The sequence below is a fragment of the Accipiter gentilis genome, chromosome 25, assembly GCF_929443795.1.
Source record: "Accipiter gentilis chromosome 25, bAccGen1.1, whole genome shotgun sequence".
NCBI lineage: Eukaryota > Metazoa > Chordata > Aves > Accipitriformes > Accipitridae > Astur > Astur gentilis.
This window is the reverse complement of record NC_064904.1, coordinates 4,883,398-4,904,616: the sequence shown is the minus strand read 5'-3', so window position 1 is coordinate 4,904,616 and position 21,219 is coordinate 4,883,398. Positions and strand designations below refer to the sequence as shown.

At 36.7% G+C, this 21,219-nt stretch overlaps 1 protein-coding gene across 11 annotated transcripts in view; it reads right to left on the bottom strand.

Annotated features, from left to right (window-relative positions):
- DGLUCY (D-glutamate cyclase) overlaps positions 1-21,219 on the bottom strand; it is a 47,677-nt gene that overhangs the window by 22,394 nt on the left and 4,064 nt on the right. For 4 of the 11 annotated variants that reach the window (XR_007509577.1, XM_049828492.1, XM_049828501.1 and 1 more), the window contains 5 exons: positions 16,751-16,841; positions 8,209-8,255; positions 4,800-4,911; positions 1,739-1,892; positions 842-1,040 (listed from right to left, as the gene is read on the bottom strand). Coding sequence is in view for 10 of the 11 variants with exons in the window: in XM_049828492.1 (XP_049684449.1) it covers positions 842-1,040; positions 1,739-1,892; positions 4,800-4,911; positions 8,209-8,255; positions 16,751-16,790 (552 nt within the window). In the remaining variant the exon portion in view is untranslated. Of the gene's footprint in view, positions 1-841; positions 1,041-1,738; positions 1,893-4,799; positions 4,912-5,309; positions 5,373-8,179; positions 8,256-11,832; positions 11,914-14,143; positions 14,166-16,750; positions 16,842-21,219 lie in introns of those variants that run through there. The other 7 variants (XM_049828497.1, XM_049828498.1, XM_049828493.1 and 4 more) reach the window with 7 other exon arrangements.

Below are 21,219 nucleotides of genomic sequence, written 5' to 3'. Positions count from 1 at the left end.
GTTATAAGCAGATACATAGTTGTATTTTTTTTCTTTAAGCTTGGCAGAAGGACTCATGTATGAGAGACAGTTGTGCCTTCATTTTGACCAGGAGTATAGCAAAAAGATTGTGAAACAATAACACTAAAACCAACAATAATCTCTTTCTAGTATAACAGCATCCGAACTAAATGAAAAAGGCATGCAGATGTGTACTTCAGTGTTCTTAATATTAAAGGGTCTACCTATTGGAGCCACAATTATTCTAGAACTTCTGCCAACATTAAAATCTGCACTATAAACTTTCTGAACACAGTTTTAATTTTCAGTGCTATGGTAGATGTCTCAAGTCTTTGGGAACATCTTCTGTCCCAGAGGTCCGGATTAATTGCAAATATGCAGTTTAAAGGTTCTGTTGTCACAGGAAAAATCCAAAATGTGGCTGTCATATGCACAGAAGAAACTGCTACTGTCATGGCTTGTAAAAGGAATATTCCTACTTCAAGTTGGAGCTAGTATGGAGAGCAGGACATGTATAAAGGCATTGTCAGAATAGTGTATGGGTCATTGGTTGAAACAGAGAAGGCAAACCAGAACAGAATCCAAATGAAATGGCTGCCACAGCACACAGGGAAAAACTTTGCCACTATAAATGAATAAAAAAGCAGATTGGTCTTGCAGAAAGTTGAGAAAAGCACTGAACTGAGGCTGGGAATATTTTACCCTGTATTACTATGCGCTTGGCACTAGCACGTGCCGGAAGTCACTATACAGGTAGGAAAAAAAGTTCTGATTTTGAGCAATAGATGTATGTACATAATGTGAATGTGGACAAAGACTACGTGAGTGTGCATATACTTACCTTATACATGCTTATATTGCATTTTTGTTCAACGTTTCTTATAGGAATGCCACCATTTTGGACTGCTTTTTCAAAAGAGAAGCTGCAGCCTAAGTAAAAAGTTACCATGTCCTTAAGTTGTTCAGAATACTCCTTTAGGCTTTTTAGTGATCCAGTACAAGCTCCATGCTCATATATTTTGTACTGTAGGCAGTCAGTTCTAGTGAAATAAGAAGTTATCACAGCTTTATTTTATGTTTTGAAAACAAGGTGAATTGTCTGAATTGACATTAACCCAGTATCAAACCACAAGATACAGCCTACTTTATCCATTTCTTTTCTTTCTAAGTAACAATAAAACAAACACATGCAAAAACCCCAGAACACCTTATTCTGCACAAAAACAAGCCAGTAAAACAGAACATGTTAGAGTTTGGTATTTTTTAGGTTTTTTTGGTAAATGTTGTTTACATATATCTTGCTTCAGGGCTTCAAAAAACCCAGCTCCCCAATAAGTCTTTCTTTCTATGTTTACTACAGGAATACATGTTTCAAGTTTCAGAGACTCTACAAATATCATGCAGTCACCATGCCTGTGTTTCTACCAAATAAACCAAAGGTAAAACCCTATTATTTAATTCTGCTGGGTCAGACTGCAAAACGTTTAGAAATTACACAAAATTTCACTTTTGCATTAGAGAAATACTTGTAATACTGACAATTATCATAACATGCTTCTCAAGGACAAGATGATCAGGCTGTTGTACTCATGCATAGTTTTCATTCAAAGGTATAACTCCAAGAAAATAAACTTGTTCAAAATGTACAACAGTGTAAGCAGGCTGTTCCCTGAAACCCTTCCAATCTCCACCAGCATTCACTGCAGAACTTTGACAAGCAGAGTTGGTCTGTAGCTACCTGATATCAGAATCACTGCTCAGAGGAGGACATTTCCAATCACCTGGTTTACTTCTGTACAGCAGCGGCAGGGGTCCATTATTTGCATGGCAAAACTTCTCAAAGTCATCAGCCAGGGATTTGTGCAAAATCACAACATTGGCCTGTTTATAGCCTGTGGAAAGTAGGAATGACTGGTTGTTAATTTACCTTTTTGTCTGTGAAACAATAACTTTTCCATATAGATTTCTTTAGATTGTCTATAAAAATTACCTGAAGGAAATTTTTGATTCAGAACTCAGTAAATAAACAACTTTTTGAACTGTTTTTAAAGTCATAGCTAGATGCACTCTGCATGTGAAGTTGTTCACAGCTAAAATAGTTGGCAGCCACAGGTAGTACTAGAATATGAAGACAGCATAATTACTTTAAATTCATAGAAGTGTTTATTATATATAAACATAATTTATTACCTAAACTGGGAAATTAGTATTCTATAGAAAAATACTTTACTTTGCAAACGTTAGCACAGAGCCAAAGAAAGGCTATTGCGTACTACACTTTCACCATTTTTTTTCATTTAATAGCAAGCTATAAATCATTGCCAGTCCAACAGTAAACTCCTGGTATCTAGATGTTATGTAGCCCATTCTTTAGAGTTTGTTGGCTATGGCACTTTATTATGGGCTGCAATTTAAGAGACTTAATTACTGCTCAGGCCTGTCACACTCTCTTGCCTGTCACACTGAATCTCAGTCATTTCTACTATTTCTAATTGAAAAAGCTAAAATGAACAGAACTGCTACACTTTCTTCACTTGGAATCAACTTTGATTTAAAAGGTTGTTGACTACTACCATGTAGTAGCTTCTAAAGACATTAACATTTTTGCAATGAGTGTTAATGAAGAAAGCTTACATTTATTTATCTAGCAAAAATTTATTTTCTGAACAGTAGTAGTTATTACCAATGCCATTTTAATTTTCCTGCATGTAAACACCAGCTGTTCAAATACAGAGAGGAAATTTGGAGTCCAACTAGTCTGTGGTGTGTAAAACTGCTAATTAACAGTCTCTAACTCCTGTGCTGATACTGTCTTTAAAACTTATAACTCTGTCTGATATCAGACAAGTGAGTAAAAAGCCTGCATAGAAGCTCTCACTTCCTTAAATACTGAGGTAGTCTGTCATTCAAGAGGCAATCATTTAGTTGAAATCAATGATCTGCCTTAAAAGGCTGTAGAAAATCAGCCAAATCTTAGTCTTGACCAAAGCTAACAACAAAACCAAAAGATAAAATTCTATTCCTCATGGAAAAATGCAAAGCACAGGCTGAGGTAAGCATGTATTTGCATACTGAATGTGCCCACAAACTGCTCTCTTGGGAGTACTCAGCACAAAAATTCATTTTATTACTAGCAAAAGTTACTAAATACAGAAACAGCTTCTTGCTAAATACAGAAATACATTTTTGTTAAATAAACATACTAAATTTACCACTGAATAAAATACTACATTTAGTTGCCCCTCAACTTCATTCCCTGCTATCCATATGAAATCCACAGGCACTTTCTACTTCGCTGGTGATATTCATGAATCCTTAAAATTATGGTTTTAGTCAGTGCATTCAACTTCGACAACACTGAATTTAAAATACTAGCCACAGCTGACAGACTGAATCTGTAGGTAACTTTCAGGAATTCTATAGACTCAGGAAGCTTCATTTTAACTCTTTGACAACTTTATTATTCCTCCTGATAACCATCCTTACTTTCTTTACATATGAAAAGATATTTTTCCCTTCCCATATCCTCTCACATATATACTTGCATTATGTATCCATCATTATGAATATATTCAGAAGCAATGCTAGTGAAGCTGGACATGCTAATCAACACATGCATTACTTACACACACTCATGTTCCTATTCAAAGAAGTTTAGGAATAGCTTTTAATTTCTTTGGTGAATGACAACGAGGGCAGTAAGAAATAATTATTTCACTTGTATATCACCCAACAACATAAGACAATTTTAAGGATTCTGAGAAATTCCAATTACCCTAGTTTTTGTTAGTCTTTGCATAATGGAGCGGTATGCTTATGGCTAGAAGTCTGAACTTGTTTTGTATGTAAACAATACTTTTTTCAAATGTTAAAACTAACACATTTAAAACTACTGCAGCAATACATGCACTTAATACAGTTGGGGTAAAATGCAGATTATTAACATTGTAACATATTTTCCATTAGTATTTTTCAACTTAGGTACTGATGGAAAAGAAAACCATAATTTTAAGATTCGCTAAGATTTAATAAAATGACTCTCAACTTTCTTATGTTATAGTAATGCTACTACACACAGCTTTGTTGATAAGCTACTTGCAACAGTATTTTTAGTTATGTTAAGTTACATTTTACAGTGGACCAGAACAGTGACACAGACTTCTCTGCTTCTGTAAAAGTTCAGCTATGAGAGGCAAGCTAGAAATCAATTTTCAAAAATGCCTTCAGTTATCTGAGTATAAAACTAATTTTTCCTTCCCCCTTATAATTCCCGGTCTTGCTGAGCCAGTAATTTCCTGCTTCTGCAACAAATGAAGCAGAAAACTACTTCTGTAACTATACATCTCTAATTCTTCCAAGTGTATCCGATGTGCTAAGTAAAGCAAGGTCTCTGTGAAGAACCTAGTATGTCATCCTGCTAATGTGATAGTAACATATGCAAGAAAAAAACAGATTTGGTTAAAGACTTTTCAAATATTTTCTACATCCATAATTTCTCAATGACATAACTGGGAGCTGAGGGATGCGCTGCAAACATTGAAAACAAAGTCCATGCACTTTACACAGGCAGGATGATATGTTTTCTCTGACATAGTTTTATAATTTAAGAACACAGTGTCAGGTCCTTCAATGTGATTTCAAAACCATCCAAGTGACTTAAGAACGTAAGTCAAAATTTTCTTCTGTTTTACTTCAGTGCTTTTGATATTCCTGCATTCCTTCACAAACAAGAAAAGAAAACACATAACAATGAATCTAAAATGGAGTCACTTTTGCACTGAGCTGTTAGGTTTATTTACCTTCTGCCATTCCAGAAGTATTACTAATACTCAGTCTGTTGCATCGAATTATTCTTCTTAGCACATGGGGAAGGAGAGATTTCAAGCCTCCTGTCAAAAACATCTCTTCAGCCTTAACAGAAAGATAATTATAAACTTAAACACAAAGCACATTTGGGTTTTTTTTTTGACATTTTAAATTCTGATTTGCTGGAGAACTTAGCTTAAGTTTCCTCCTCGTGCTCCACCAAACTTATTATCACTGGGAAATACTAAGCTATAACCCAAAGGCAGATCAAAGTCAAAAGGTTATTTCACTGACATTTTATGACTAAATGCAAACTGAATCTTTCAATAAACTAGCCAGAGACATGCACTTTAACATTTGGGATAAAATGCAAAGTTTTGCTGCCCTGTAATGTAAGAAACAGATTTCTTTCCTCCCTGATAAATATTCATTTCCTAGAGTATTCACTTTTCCAAAATTCATTGTAACTTTAAAATGGCAAAAGCTCAAATGGATTAACCTACCAAGCTATAATCTGTAATATGACTTCTCTGTTCAAAATGCTTTTAGACAATCAGCAATGCAACCTTGGGGTAAAGAGAGAACTGTATTCAGAAAATGTCATTTTAATACATTCCACATGTATTATACTTTTCAAATATTAATTATGTAGAAGTGAATAGTTCTGTGGCTATTGCTTTTTTTCTGCAATCTAGTAAAAGTTCGCACAAAGTTTCTCCCTCAACCTAAACCACCTAATAAGTAAAAAGGATTTATTACATCACTATTAGGAAAAAGTAAAAGATAGCTCAGGGTAAAATAATAACGTGGCTGCTTATGATTTTAACCTTGGTCACTTTTAAGTAAAGAAACTAAATTATCCTCCAAATAATCAAATTACCAACCTCCAAGTTTTTCCTTAATTTAGAAGAAGCCATTCTTGATCCCATTCATAAGAAGTAATACGTATGATGGAAGCTGTGCTGCCTTTTTTTAAAAGATGCCAGTAAATTAATGTACCATGAGATGGTACAACCCTCTAGCAAAAGTTAACTTTTCTGTTAAAGGTCCACAGTTTTTGTACTATGACTATGATAGTACAAAGTTTCACTCTCACAGTGGAGTGGAATGTAAGTGAAACACTTTATTGTGAAAATGTGTACCTCTCAGCAACTCATACTTTAATTAATTTGAAGTAAAAGCAGTGATGTGGTTTGACGGAAATTATATTCTCATCACAGGTTGTCTGTCCAAAATGTTTCCCAAAGCTTGCAGAATTCTGAGAGATTAAGTTGGGGGCACTGAAATTCAGAGTAAGCTTTGTATCTATTCTTAATTCTTAAATCTTCATATAACTTTACCAGCCAAAAGAAATCAGTCTGGACTTTTTTTATGAACTCTAATTTACTACTTTCTAACTCTTCTCATCTTTTCTGCTTTTACATTATCACTGTGTATGCTGCAAAAAAAATAGTCTTCATTGCAAAATAATGAACAATTCCAAATACACACTTTAAAGATAACAAGAAATTGGATTTAGAAAAGTAGCTGAGCTCTAATCCAGGCCTACAAGTGTCAATTTAAGAGATGCTATTCTTACTGTAAAGAGAATTTCTAATGCCGGTTTGGAATTATTTATTCAAGAGCTTTCAAATTAAATACAGTGATCCTAATAAGAAAGTCCAGATGTGTTCATTAGTTTCTTTCAGGTTGTTTTTCTGTATTTCTGAGCATCTTTGAAACCATCTAAATCATCTATATGATTGATGGCCTTAAGAACTACTAGCTTACTTGGATTTGAAAGACAGTCTGAAGTTCAGGAAACTAGTCTGGGACAAAAGCTGTCTTCAGCTAGGTTTTTTATCACAAATGCCCTGGTCTAATGTTGGGCAAGCCTGATTCTCCCCTCATAAAGTATGTGCACAATAGCAGAAATGGAAGTACCTATGAGATTTTATCAATAAACATTTAGGGCTCTAAAAGTTTTAGGTTCATATGACAGCAAGTGGCTAACGAGCTACAGGACTGTGAGTATCACTGAAATGTTGGCTCTAAGTACCTTACAGAAATGCTTGGGCTTGTAGTTCCTATCTGTGAACCTAGCCCCTAGCTGCAAAGCAACATATATTGCTGATGACTGGTTAGGAAGTGAATAATTTGAACATTAACTTTGTATAAAAGCACTCTGATTCATCTCTTTCAGGTGAGAGATAAAACTCACCTTATGACCATTTGCTATCACTAAAGTTCCTGTGGTGATTTTATAAAATTATAGTGAAAATCCAATAGGATTAACATTCTGAGTTATAACTTAGACTGCTGTATTTGCTATACAATATCAGTAATAGATTATACTGCTGTTTTTCTTTATTAGTTGCTAAATTTGGAGAGATGATTAAAAACTGTTAGATGCTCATAGTAAAACCAAGTTTTTGCTATTTGACTTCCTCAGGAATAGCTAGTTTCTATGCAGTATGTTATTTCCCTATGCTAGGGAGCATTGGCAGGTTTAGATTCCCCAAACCTCTCTAGGACCTCCTGGGAAATCATTAGAACCATCATGACCATGGCCTGTTTGGAATGATGGGGAGAAGCACGAAGATAACTCGGGTCTCCCAGCATCTTTTTGACTTTGTCCCATCAGGATGCCTAATAAAATGTACAGCTTGGCTTCATGGGGCCCTCCAGTAGCACTCTAACTAAATGGTCTGGTACAGCTGTTAATCAGTTATCAGGATCTGTTCCGTGGCAGAGGTTTTTCAACTCCTTTCATTTTGTTCTGAGATAGTTTCAGGTAATGGTAAGTATCAGTTATCTCATGGTGGTATGTTGGATCGTGATACAGATAAAGACAGGGTGTAGGATAAGTGTTAAAAAGCCCTTAAGAGAAGATGCTGACAGAGCTTATGAGACGGCTGTTGTGCCTGAAGGCATCCTATGTGGTGTCCCCTCACTAAGGGACCCTAAGATCTGGCTTGCCAGTCTGGATTGTCTTTAGTGGAATGAACCTCTAAAGCAGACTAGATATAGTCCTGGGTAACCAGCATTTGAAAATCAGGTAATTTACTGGCTGTGTAACGACAAACTTCATACTTAAAGCACCCAGTCTGAAAAAACACTTGTTCTAATTTATTTTGCTCATATCAGGCTCCCTGACGTAAAATACCAAACCCCAATATTGTAAAGGTTTGTAGCGCTGAAGTGTCAAGATCACTCCTGAAGAACCTTTTCTTAAACATTTGGTTCCACATTAGAAGCACAATAAACACTTTTCTTTTTAAAGGTTTACATGAATATCCACAGTATTTCATGTGTATTTTGAGTTTTACATACTCAACTTAAATGAATAAATATTAAAATACATTGCTGCCTGACACATTAAGATGGCACTTACCCACTAGTGATTTATGGGCACTGCCATACCTTGAGCTGCACTTCCAGATCTTGACAAGGATGATGAAACCTCAAAGCTGGAAAGAGATGGTAATGTACAAGAATGATCTATAAGAATGATGTAAGCAGGTGTGTGATCAGACAATGGTGGCGGTATGGCATATGCCCTATCAGTAGTTCAGAATAATGAATCAACTTCTCAGAAACAATACTGTATTGAAATGACATTATATTAAAAAGATAGATATATTCAGGAAAACAGTTAGGAAGTACAGATAAGTACCAGCTTTGGTAAAAGTTCTAAATGGATCTTGGGTCTGGTTTTAATAAGTAACATAAAATTGTTAGGTAACATCTGCATTTAGTATATATCTGTATGGTACCATTCCAGTAAAGTTAAGCAGATACATACTACCTGATTAACTCGGCCCAGCTGATTTGCAAAATATCTCATTACCTAGACAACAACAATTTTCAGGAAGGCCAGATTTGGAGGGTGAATATTTTCATTTATTCAGAAATTGTGATCAATTGTTGCCATGTGAAGCTCTGAGTCATTAACCATTTCTACATGCTTTTCTTAGCACACTGGTTGAGTACGGGTGACTGTGTGCAATGAGGTGCTGATCTTTGCTAAGGTGATTGGAATGGGACTGGTTCTAAGCCTCATCTTTATAACTGACTGTAAAGAATATGCTCTATTTCCCCTGAATCCTGCAGCTCATGCTAGGAAAAAGGTGTGTTGAGAGGAATGTTACTTTACCCTGTTAAAAAACCCTGCTGCTCTCAAGAGCCATACCCTTGCCTGTCATATCACTTAGAGATTCACTAGTTTCTATCTTTAATCCTTGTCTGCTAACAAAGTTAGTTACTGTATATCAACGTAGGAGTTAAATATTCAACAGTAATGCTTGGAAAAAGTGACCAATACCATCCACCTTTGACAAATAATCTGCAACCCAAAATGAAGCAAGAAAAACGCAGTTCCAGACAAGATTTAATAAAGAGGTTGCCTTGTCTTTCAGATGACTTGTACAATGGACAGAGTAGCCTCTTTGCACCACCCTATTGTTTGCGTGTCCCAGGCTACTTGTTACCTCCCTGTTTCTTTTGTCTACAGTGTGCCTCTGTCTTTGCCTTTTTCTTCCCTGAGCTCAGACCTCTATCTCCATAACTCCAAGTTGGACTGATCTTCGTAGGGCTTGCTTCCTTAGTTTGTCTGACTGCATCCTCTGCCAATACGGCAGTTTGGATGCCTTTTCTCCTCTCACCAGCTCTTTTCAATTTATGTACTTTCTGTATCTCTCAGTTGCACCTTAAACTCTCTCTCAATTTTCAACCCTAAATAAGCTTTTCCTGTTCTGAGTCTGAGACAAAATAATCTAACTTCAGAAATCATAAAACGTAACAAATGCACAAATGGTTTCCTAGACTTGTAAGATGCAGACTCCTCTGAACCTCAGTATCTATACCTACATGTAGAGAGATACATATATCCCCCTTTAATATTACAGATAGGCTTGGATTAAGTATAGTTTTTCTAATTATTTCCTCCTTAATTTCTGACAGCAGAACCACCAACTAGCCTTGCAAAGTTATGTATCTTTACATTAAATTGTTGATTGAACTATAGTTTATAATGCATTTTTACAATCTGCAGAGCATAATCTCTTTAGAGAAAAAGAAGGAAGTGCAGTAAGTGAAATATTTTCTATTACCTTAGAACTTTCAAAATGAAAAAGCAAATCTGTAAATTTCACAGATATTTAAATATGAGCATAGATTCTTTACAGGCCCACATTGTAAATTATTCATTACCCAAGAAAATGGAAAAATGTCATTAAAGTGTCAGAAAGATTACACTTTGAGATGCCGTGGGTGTGTCCATACCGCTGTGCTAAACCACACCAGATGAAAATGAATCAAAAAAATATATAATAACACAAAAGGATTAACACATCCTTCAGAATTGTCAGTGTGACTGCTTTGCCTTTACATGTGTCAAGTAAATTAATGAAATAAAACTAAAAACATATCATATTTGTGGTTTTAAAAATGGATCACCTGAGAATAAACAGCCTGTAAAAAGTACTGCTGATAAGGGTGACAAACAAGTTGGTTTGAAGACTGCAAAGTAGTTAATAACAGTTTCTGATGTCACAGATTACAGGTCTGTTTCTCCAGTGGTACTGATACATTAATAAGAATATGGTTTAATGCAGTGACTTTTCAAAGTGTAATCTAGAGACTTACTTGCAAGGAACCCAAAGACTCTTAAGAAATACTCTTGCATTGTTTATATCACTTTTGCCCTATTTCCAGTTTAAAGTTTGATAATAAGAATGGGTGGTGGCATGTACAGGTTCATTGGCCAAAAAAGTGCAGGAGTCGCCACTTAACACTGCTGGGCAGGTTTTTTTAGATACTGTCACGCAGATAGCTTACCCAAAGCTACTGCTGCACTAACAGGAACAGCTGGGTAACTTGAAACATGAGCCAGCCCACGGGCTGCCTTTGCTGATACATAATGGAAAGTAATCTAAACTAATTATAATCTAACAAACCCTTTGTATACTATGCCTTGCCCTAGAGTGAATATGGTTACAGAGGTTTGTTAACGTAAGCATGGTTTAAAATTACTTGCTGCTTAATGATGAAGCTGATTTGAAGTTCTGCCATGAGACTTCTGTGAAAAGCACAGAAAATTTACTCCATTTGATTTTCCAGCCAGGCCTCTCAGTTATACTTGTGATATTTTATTTGAAGAATCAATTAATTATCCTTTTTCTCCCCATCTGCTATGAATCACTTCAAAGCACAAAAGTGCTTTGTGTATCATACCAAAGAGGAAGTGCTTTGTGTATTTTCAGACAGCAGCTCATCCAGCGAATTAAGATTTAACTTTACATGTGAAATACAGGGTATTTGCCTTTACAGTTTATGCCCCTTTAGATGAGGGCTGCAAATAGAAATTTAAATTAGTTTCCACTTGTGTTCACTCTGCTGCTTAAAGCAGCTAGCCTATACTCAAGATCCTGCAGATTGTGTCAGGATGAGAAACTGATGATAGTATCAATGTATTTTTGATGCAATCTTGTTTACTTGCAAAAAAAAAAAAAAAAAGACACACAACGTTTAGTCTTTCCAGTATATTAAGAACAAATAACAGAAAGCAATTGCCAGTTCCAAAGCAGCCACTTCAGACAGTGCTGCGTGTTAGTGTGACATGTCTTGCACAGGCTCCCTGAACTTCCACCACTGCATTTGTAATATTTTACACTGCTCTGGTACAGAATAAATTGTTTCTCAGATGGAGAAATATGGGCAGAGACTAGTCAATAATTCACAGCAGGGCCCTGCCCTTGCATGGGCACAATCTATGCAAGATCTGAGCTGTTTAGGCTTTTTTATCCTGCAAAGGATGAGGCCTCGTGACTTCATGCACCCTTCCAACTCCTTGGGTCATATCCTAATACCTGCGTATCCTGCCCCATCATCTTACAAAAACACATGACCAAGAAGCTTTGGAACAGCCACCTCATTTACATGCACCTTTGGCAAGATACGGTACACACCTAAGAGGAGACAAGGACCTTTATTGAGATTTAAAAATGCCACTTTCATGCCATTGACTTTGCTGACAGGAATACTCACCAGCTGCTGTAAGAAGAGACAGCAAATGATCTACCAGAGGTGGTTTTCGTATATGATGACAAGAAGTGCTTATTCAAGAAACTGGAAAAAAAACATGAGGGTGGTATTTAAATATAGTTTCCCAATTTACACTGAGCTACAGAAGATCTTTAAAACTGCTCCACAATTCTCTGGGCTGGGTCCAGCCACCAGTTCTCTGCCTTGGCCTCTTCTGGCACTGAGACAGCCCAAGGATGCAGGAGGACCTTGCCTGCAGGCCACCAATGCCAGCCTCTCCCCTGCCCTCTGAAGCAGCACTGGCCAGCTAGCAGAGTACTGCACACGGGAGCCAAGGTGATGAGTATTGGCTGAATAAAAATTGCTAAAGTAAGGTAAATTTTTCTTCCCAGTCTTACTTATGCAGAATGAAAGTGGAAGTCCATAGGACAAAGTACAGTGACTTGTACTGCTTTGATTGCAAGGCAGCAGCCACAGGTGCTTATTTTGATAAGAAAAGTATGTCACTGCCTAGGTTACACCCAGTCATATCATGCATGGTCAAAGGGCTGATGGGGTGCCTGTTCCTCCCAAGGATTTCCATCTGGAGGTAAGCAGGTGAGCAATGTTCTGCTCCCTATGCACCATAAAAATAGTACCATGCTCCCCTCAGAAGTGCCATGCTCCTGCCATCAGGTCATTCAGGCTACCCCCAGGATTATGCCATTTCTTTTGGGTTCACATGTCTGCCAGCAGATGTTAAGTCACTGCATCCATTGCTCCTCACCAAGCAATTCTCCTCAGGTATGCTCACTAAAGGAATGATTGCAGCCTATGTATTTACACAAAGATAAGTGTCCTTGAAATGTGGGTGTCTCAGTAGGCTGTGTCTGGGGAACCTCCAATGAATTGTACCTCTCCAAACACTATCAAGAGCAAACATCTTTGCCTCCACAAATACCTCTGATGGAGAGATACTGACTTCCGTTGTCCTATTGCTTCCTTCAGCTTAGACCAAGAAGTACTGTGAACAGCTCAAAAGGACCGAGCATCATTTCCCTGATGGAACTCCTGGCTTAAGCAGTGCTGTTTGGATAACCAGGTGAATCAATTGCAGGCTCTGCAAGAATACCTCACTGCAACTTCCAGGAGTAAGTGTAGCTAAAGTACTGTTAGCAACTGTGCTATGTGATGGCAAATGGTATGCACTTGGACTGTTATTTTATCTTGGAGCATCTGTGCTGCCCACATATTAAACATTAATCTGCATCAAGGATGCCTGGACAGCTTTGTTCTGCAGCATCAATTCCAATTGGAAAGGCTCCGTGAAGTTTCAGACAAGTTATGGCTGCACTACTAAGTTTTCATTACTGCATACCTGACAATTGTGGTACTACGTGGCAACTATAGTTGTCATGATGATCTGGAAACTGCCCTTGATGGTCCGTTTGGTGCAGCCAGGCTCCTGCAGACACATCTGCACTCTGCCTGCAAGAGCTCAGGGCCTGACTGACCAACACTGAGTAGAGCAGCATGATGAAAAGGAATAGCGATAAACAGCAATATCCATCATCAGACATATACTCTAAGGCTGACAATGACCACAATCCCTATAGAGAAGAGAGTGCTGCTTTGTCCCTGGTGAAGATGCCCAGGCTCTAGAAATCACAGACGTTACACACTTATTTGGCAGACTGCATCACAGAGCCCATAAATCATCAAAGACAATGTTCACCATCCTTGAACTTGTGAATGAGAACTTGCAGAATTAGTGAGTTATAATCCTGAACAGACAAAGCCCCTTGTGATGGGACCCAAATGAAGACCTGTACATCATTCATAGCTCTTCCTCCACTGCCTATACAGAGACAATATAAGACTCTATGCCATGTGAACCTCTGAGGACCTCGGCTTGGCAGTAACATGAGGGGTGGAAGACCTGGACAATGTGGTGGTTCAACCAAGCAAATGAGAGTGTTGCTACACTGACCTGATTTTCCAGTCATCTGTAGGAATCAGGAATGAACTAGTTTTATAGACAAATGGCAATCACACTGACCATGGGAAGAGAGGTTCTGCAAGTAGTGTGTTGGTGCCCCCAGTTGCCCTCTCCATTTCTGAACTCGTAACAGTCATTCAAGACCAGCATATGATGTAATCCCACTGGGCAACTGTCCTCATCCACCAGAATAATCTTTGACAAAGCAGAGAATGAGTTACCCTATAGCCATAGGCTGCAATGGTGCCTACTGCCTAGAAGAAAGATGGGCATTGTGTTCTGAAAAGGAAATCCCCAATTACCTCACACTTTTAAATTGAGGGAAAGGATACAGACCTTTATCAAACTGTCCTGGATAGCCTCATTCCACAGCATATAGATGTTTCTGATGTGGACAGTCTATCATGGTATCCTCAGAGCATCACCATTGGTGGCAGCAGCACCATGGCTGTGCAGCAAGTGCAAGGAAGAAGTTTAGGAGCTCTGCTAGGCTTAGGTCCTAACACAGGTCATGTGAAGAACTTATATGAGAAGTTTCTGGTTACAGACTAGATCAGGTATCAGATGACTAAATGCTGTCACTCTGTTAGCTATTCAGTGGCTTACACAATACAGTACTGTGTTCAATGCAGTTACAGCAGCGTGAATATCTCAAACCGCTGCCTTCATGTGCAGTTTCAGCAGAGAACCCAAGATGTTGAAAAAATGCACAGTTCACCTTTCTAGCTCATAGAATTAATCCTGAACTTTTACTGCTTTTCTCTATGTTCCATGGGTAAACAGAGTAAAACCTGTAGGCCTATCACCCTCATACATTTTATCACCGTTAAAATATTTTTTTTAAAAAGCGGCTCATTGTTAAAGAGATGACTCATAGTGCTGCAGCATCAGTTAGCTGACTTGAAAGAGATGTTAATGTCATCATTTTGATTTTCATTACCAAACAATAAGAAGGTAAGGGCTGAAAATGTGTTACACATCTATCACCTCATTTTAGATTTTTAAAATATAAATAAGCTACAGAGGTTGGTGTATCTTGGTGTGCTCTACTTCCAAAATTCCATTTTAATACAGATTTGAACCCATATTTTGTATAGAAGCAGCACAGAACAAAATTTAAGCTATTACTATTTTTTGTTTATTTATTTATTTAGGGTTTTGTTCCCAGATACGGTTGAGGTAATATGTGTAAAACCTTGTCTCAGAACTTACAGTTTAAGCCTCAAACCTATAGTACTTCTATGAATATAAGTAACAGAGATAAGTAGATAAGTAGTCCTACAGAGTTCAAGTACAGATGAAGTGCTTAAACATTTGCTGTCTTGTACTTCACCTGTGTGTTTGCATACAAGCCATATAATATACATAGATCTGAGTAAAGATGTGACAGAAAAGTTAGTTTAAAGTAAAGACAGGAAAAGTTATAAGCAATACAAATAAGCAATACACATGCTTTTTCTAATCACGTGTATGGAACAAGCTAACAATCTTGATATAAAATAAGTTATAATTACTATTGATGAACCATACGGTTCAGAAATAAGGTTTAGCTCTTTTTTTTTGTCTGCTTAGCAACTATTCATCCTTTTTTCTGTTTTCTCTATACATGCCAGATAGGTAATTGCAATAATGTACCTTAAAATTCCATAGCTTCTACTTAGGAGGTGCTTTAAGATACTAAGTTTTGAATAAACATTTTTGTTCTTGGATTTTTTTCACATAACTTATTACATGTATAATTACACAGTGTTGCTACTACTAAAACATTTGAAAAGATAATGGTAGCTAATGACTTTCAAACTCCATTCTCTACTGACAGATTTCCCTAATGAAAATCTCTTCTCTATTCTTGTAATATTTCTCTGTGTAAATGAACTGACTTTGACATAGAAAGTTTGGTATACAAGGCTAATTTTGAACCTATTAAGCACTTCAGACTGCAGATATATGAGATATACAATCATTGTGTCCATGGGAAAACTGTCAGAAATAATGCAAATTCACTGGAGCATGAAAATAGAAGACTGGAAAGAAGTAGACTTTCTTGCTTGACATAGAAAATATAGTTTACCAGAAGGCATATAAAAGAATAAGAAACCATTTATAAAAATTAGCAAATCTGTGTCCTCCTGAAGACACAATGAACGTGCTTCCCCCACCCCACACCATTTACTGGGAAGTTTAAAAATTAAGCATTCTAAGTAGCTTCAGTTTGGAAAATATTACACAATATTTTCCACTCCTTTTGAAGAAGGAAACCATTGTGATTAGTACTTGGTTTCAAACTCTAGGCAAAAAAAAGTGTGTGAATATATATATATAATACGTATGCATTCATTCCATGGTTGATCATATAAAGCAATTCTTAATTAAAGACTGTTATTTCAAGACTGCATAAATTAAACAGAATAAAAGACAGTCCAAAATTAACACCTTATAGTTCAAAGAATAGAGTGATCTGTATGTGACTTTTCCATGGTTACCAAGTATACAAAAGAAAATATGCAAAACAAAGTGTATTAAGTGGGCATTGTTTAGGATCTAATCTATGTATATTAAAAACAGCTAAGAATATTAACAGAAATGCACCACCTTCAGTGACCTTGCATTCATGAGCTCTGCCGATCTCACACATCTCAAATGTCTGTCTTAAACAGGAAAAGAGAGGATACCATGCTTCTAAGTGGCCCATTTTGTTCCCAACAGACATGTATTTTTGATGGAGAACCAATTTCTGTCCTTTATAGTAATTATCAGCTTCAGTGGAAAAGTCAAAGTTTTCCCAGTTTGTAGTTGTGCTTTAAGGGCTTTCATCATAGCACATTAATGAGAAATTTTGGGGGCCACCTTTTTGTTTTAGGTCTGTACATTGCTCAGCACAAAGGAGTGCCAATCTATAGCAAGGGCTCTCCAGCACTATTGCAGTGTGATGTAATCTCTTACCTGCACTGAACACTTGTCTGGTGACTAAACCCATGAGCATATGTTTTCAATTATAGATTGGAACTTCTGCTGAAAATAACCTCAATACCACCTATAAAATAAAATTTAAAATTAATTACTTAGATCTCTTTGTAATAAATCAGAATACATTTGTGGTTTCTTTGAAACAGCTTATGAATATTGTAGGTAACTTGACTGCTGGGATATTGACTGCATGAATATGTGGACTTAACAGGTAGATGCAAGCCAAACAATATAGACAAGAGATAAGCCTCTCCGAAGGAAATAGCTAAAGATTAGCAATGAACATTCTATGAGCAGGGGATAGTAAGATTATTAATAAGATGGATAGGCAGACTTTCTGTAAATGTTTTGGTTTTATTGTTATTCTAGACAAGGCTCTGTTTTAATAAGACTACATGATTTCTATATTTGTCACTTTTAAGAACCTCAACAGGAATAAAGTTTCCAAAATCAAACAGAACAACCAAATCAATCGGGCCAAAATAGATTGAATTGCAGCCCAAATCTTCAACTATGTAAGAGGATGCACTGTGAAGCTTCAACCCAGAGAGGTAAAAGCATTAAAAGGAAGAGACAAGTGATGATGTGCAGATGTGTAGCATCACCTGTAACTATGACAATAACATCCTTGACTCTGTAACTAAAGACAAATGAATGTTGCTGCTACTGTAGCAGAAGCAGGGAGTGGCGGTGGAGGCTGCTCTCCTGGGGTGTGTGGGTGGGTGAGAAGGCATTTACTTCTGCAGAGAAAGAGGCACTGGGAAGATTAGGCAGCTGTTGCCTTAGAGGAGGAATGATTACTTTTTCACAGGATATCTGAAGTCAGAAAGGGTACATAAAAGGCTACAGAAAGCATGGTCCTGGTCTGGCTTGAAACACAAGATTAAATAAGGGATTAACACTTGCTCTGTGTTTGTCAAAAGCAGGGAGAGACTCATGATTTTTGCAGAAATCTCCTTCATCTCCTCCCTATATATTGATCAAAGGATAGCACGCCAGAACTGCAGTGAGTTCATGTCCAATCCCAAAGGATTTGTAATTCTGTTGCTTTGGTACTTGCTATCCAAAAGCAATTATTTTGTCTTAGGTATAAACCAAACCAGTACCTCGTGCATGTCCACTGTCTTCAATCACATAGCTTTCTAAAGAAAAATACTGCTGCACAGTGGAACAGTTCAACCAATTTATTATCTAAAGACTTAGAAAAACAATGGAAAGCTTCTCACAACAACTCACTATCACCCAAAAACAAATGCTTTGATGGGAAGACACCGTAAGGCCACATTGCAGATATATGTTACTCAGAGAACAAGTGATTAAGTTGAAGTCATGCCCTAACTTCTCTGCATATTGTAATTCTAAGAATCTGTGGAGTTCGCCTCATTTGACTTCCCATATTGAAGATGCATCTCACTAGAGCCGTAGGAAGGCAGCACTGAGTCCAATGGGAAGCAAATCACTTACTACAGAGTTTCTGTAATGACACGGTGGATTTGGTGTAATAAAATCTGGTTGAATAGGAATGTGTTCTTTTGAAGCTAGATAGAGATGTGGTATTAGTGTAAATCTTCATTAAATCCCAGAAAATGCTGTGGGGTGAGGGGGTTGAAGTAGCTTAGAGGTAACAGAGTTATTTACAATGTCAATATTCTGCACTGCTGTAATGTTCCCCATCAATATGTTAACAAGCAGTCACAACAGAAAAGTAACTTTGAATGTGACATGTTGTAAGGAGGAGGATGCCAAACCCCACTCTTAGCCAGGCTTAAATGACAGCCAAAGGAAAATAGCTTAATGGGACATTTCTTTGCATAGAAGTCTAACACTTCAGAGGAAACGCAAATCCTGAGGAATTTACAAAAGAAGTGTAAAATGCCTTCTGACCAACTAGGGTTTTGATATCCTGTTGAAAGACTGTCACAGCAAACACTTCACATTAGAAAAGAGGTGTATTGAAACTGAGGGTTCTAACATCTAAATAACATAGTTTTCCCCTGTAAGCCCTTTACCTAAGAAAAATGAAAGAAATGAGGCTGCGCATGGATTACTGAAAGCTCGAAGAACTGCCAATACCTAGTGCATAACCTGTGCCTACAGCAAATATTATTTTATTGGACATTTTGAGGTGGGGGGACTAGTGCTTCACATTCTGGGTTTGCCTATGAAATAGGTGCAGATCCAACAAAAGCATGGAGGAGATAAAACGTAACAATTCTTCACTCTCTTTTTTAACTAAATCATTATGGGTCATCAGATGAAACTAGCAAATGGCAAAGTCAAAGCAAACAAATGGAGGTCTTTATTCATAGACTGCATAGTTAAACCTTAGAAGGTTCTTAAAAGTTTGTCGTGACACTAAACAGCTGCTATTGGGCAGTGCTGGAGATGGGATGCTGAGCTAGACATACTCAAGTTTCTATCCTGTATCTCAATAAATCAGAGTGGGATGAAAAATTTAAGAAAAACAGTAATGAAATGATAGAATTGCTGAGTACCAGTTACCGGTTAGCACTAGTCCCAAGTCATACAGTTTACAGTACCAGTGTCAATTATGCAACTTCAGTTAAAAATCCCCATTTTTTTCAGATGTGTTGAAAATTTGTAATTTGTTATTACAGATACTGGCTTTACTAACTGATTTTTCACAGTAGTATTTTATATGTGGTGTGTGTTCCTGGAATCATGTTTATCTACTGTTTTTATAATCAATTTTATTTTTTTTCATTCTTTAAAACTAAGAGTAATCTTTCAGATCTTTCATCAAAACAATTTCCTGGTCCTTTTAAAGAAGTTTTTAGTTGTGATGCTGCTTATATTAAATGGTCTTTCATATTATACTATGTTAAGAGGTGTCTTCCAGTCACCTGATACAGTACTTGAAACTAATGAGAGTTTTCGTATTTTCTCTGAGGAGTTCCAAGTTCCTTCTGAACTCCAGGAGATATACCACCTGAGTCTGGAATACATTTCTCTCAATTTATCCATCTGTTTCAAAATTTTCTCTTCTGTTATTTCAATTCATGGGACCATCTTATCTTTTTAAATTTAAAAGAGTAGGTTCAAAATCAATAATCATACAACTTTTGTCAAGGTAAAGGGAAAAGGAAAAAATGAATCTCTGCAATATTGTTCACTTCATTAAATCTCTTTTTGCTCTATGTTAATTTAACAGATGCAATATCTTTAAATATGTCAGTAGGAAAAAAGTTGTGGAAATGAACTTCTTAGTTTTCATTTATGCTTTTCAAAAACTGCCTTTCCCCCTTCATTTCATGTGGCACTACTTTTCACTTACCTCCTTTTCAGTAGGCTCTCTTTAAGAACTACAATGCATACCTTTAAGCTCTGCCATTTAATCACTTTTTTTCTCATATTTTTGTCTTCTTCTTTGGGGGTAGAAAGCAGATGCATGGGTTCTGCAACTATCAGGATGTACTCATGGCCTCCATGCTGAGTTAAAAGTTTTAATTTCCTCATCTCTAGCTTTCAGATCATCTTTGTTAGCTTCTCCTTTCTAAAGTCCCCTTCTCCAAAGTTTACAGTCAATTTTCAAAATAGTGAGAATTCACATGTGAGTCTTCTGAAAAGGATTTTGAGTTTAATTACACTGCAGTCAGTATTACTCAGAGGTTTAATGATACCATTATGTAGAGCAGCCCTCTGTGTTTCTTCCAACAAATTTGAAAATAATTTCAAATTATTGTGAGTGAGGATTAGGATCCAAAAGTCAATTCTTGCTATTAACTAGAAATTCCATCTCTGCCTAACATAAGCATTTAAAAAAATTGAAAAAAAAAAAATAAATTGAAATTGAAATAAACCCCTATTTCTGTTTTAATAGATGCTGCTTCCTTTCCCCTCTGGACAGTGTTCATTCATTTTACTTTTCCTCATCAGAAACTGAGTAACATAACAAATATTTTTATTGTTTCTTTGTTATAGCCATGTAGATTTTTAATAATTAAACTTTTGAAAATGTTGTCTGGAATAGTAGTTTTAACTGTACTGTAACTGAAGAAAAAATAAACAAATGAATTTTCAGTGAAGAAATGAATGCTAACTGAAACAGGACTTAAGTTTAATCAAAGATGTAACTCTAGAGTCAGTAACACATCTTCATTTTTATGCACGCTTTCAAGAAACGATCCATTTCCTGACAGAGTTGTACCACTTCCGTTAAAGAGAATTATTAGGCTTGGATGCTTAGCATAACTTCTCCTTTCATGGTAAGACATTAAGTGGTTTTAGAGAGATAAAACTGTTGGCCAGAGCAGTTTCATACAAAAATGCTTTAAACAGCAAATTTACCTACCCAATCTACTTTTCTGATAGTTATCAAGCACAAAATGTTCAATTGCAGATTTAAAAAAAAAAGCACAGAGAATATATGTAAACTAGAAACTAGAACTAATACTGTACTAAAATCTCACACAAAAGCTGTTTCA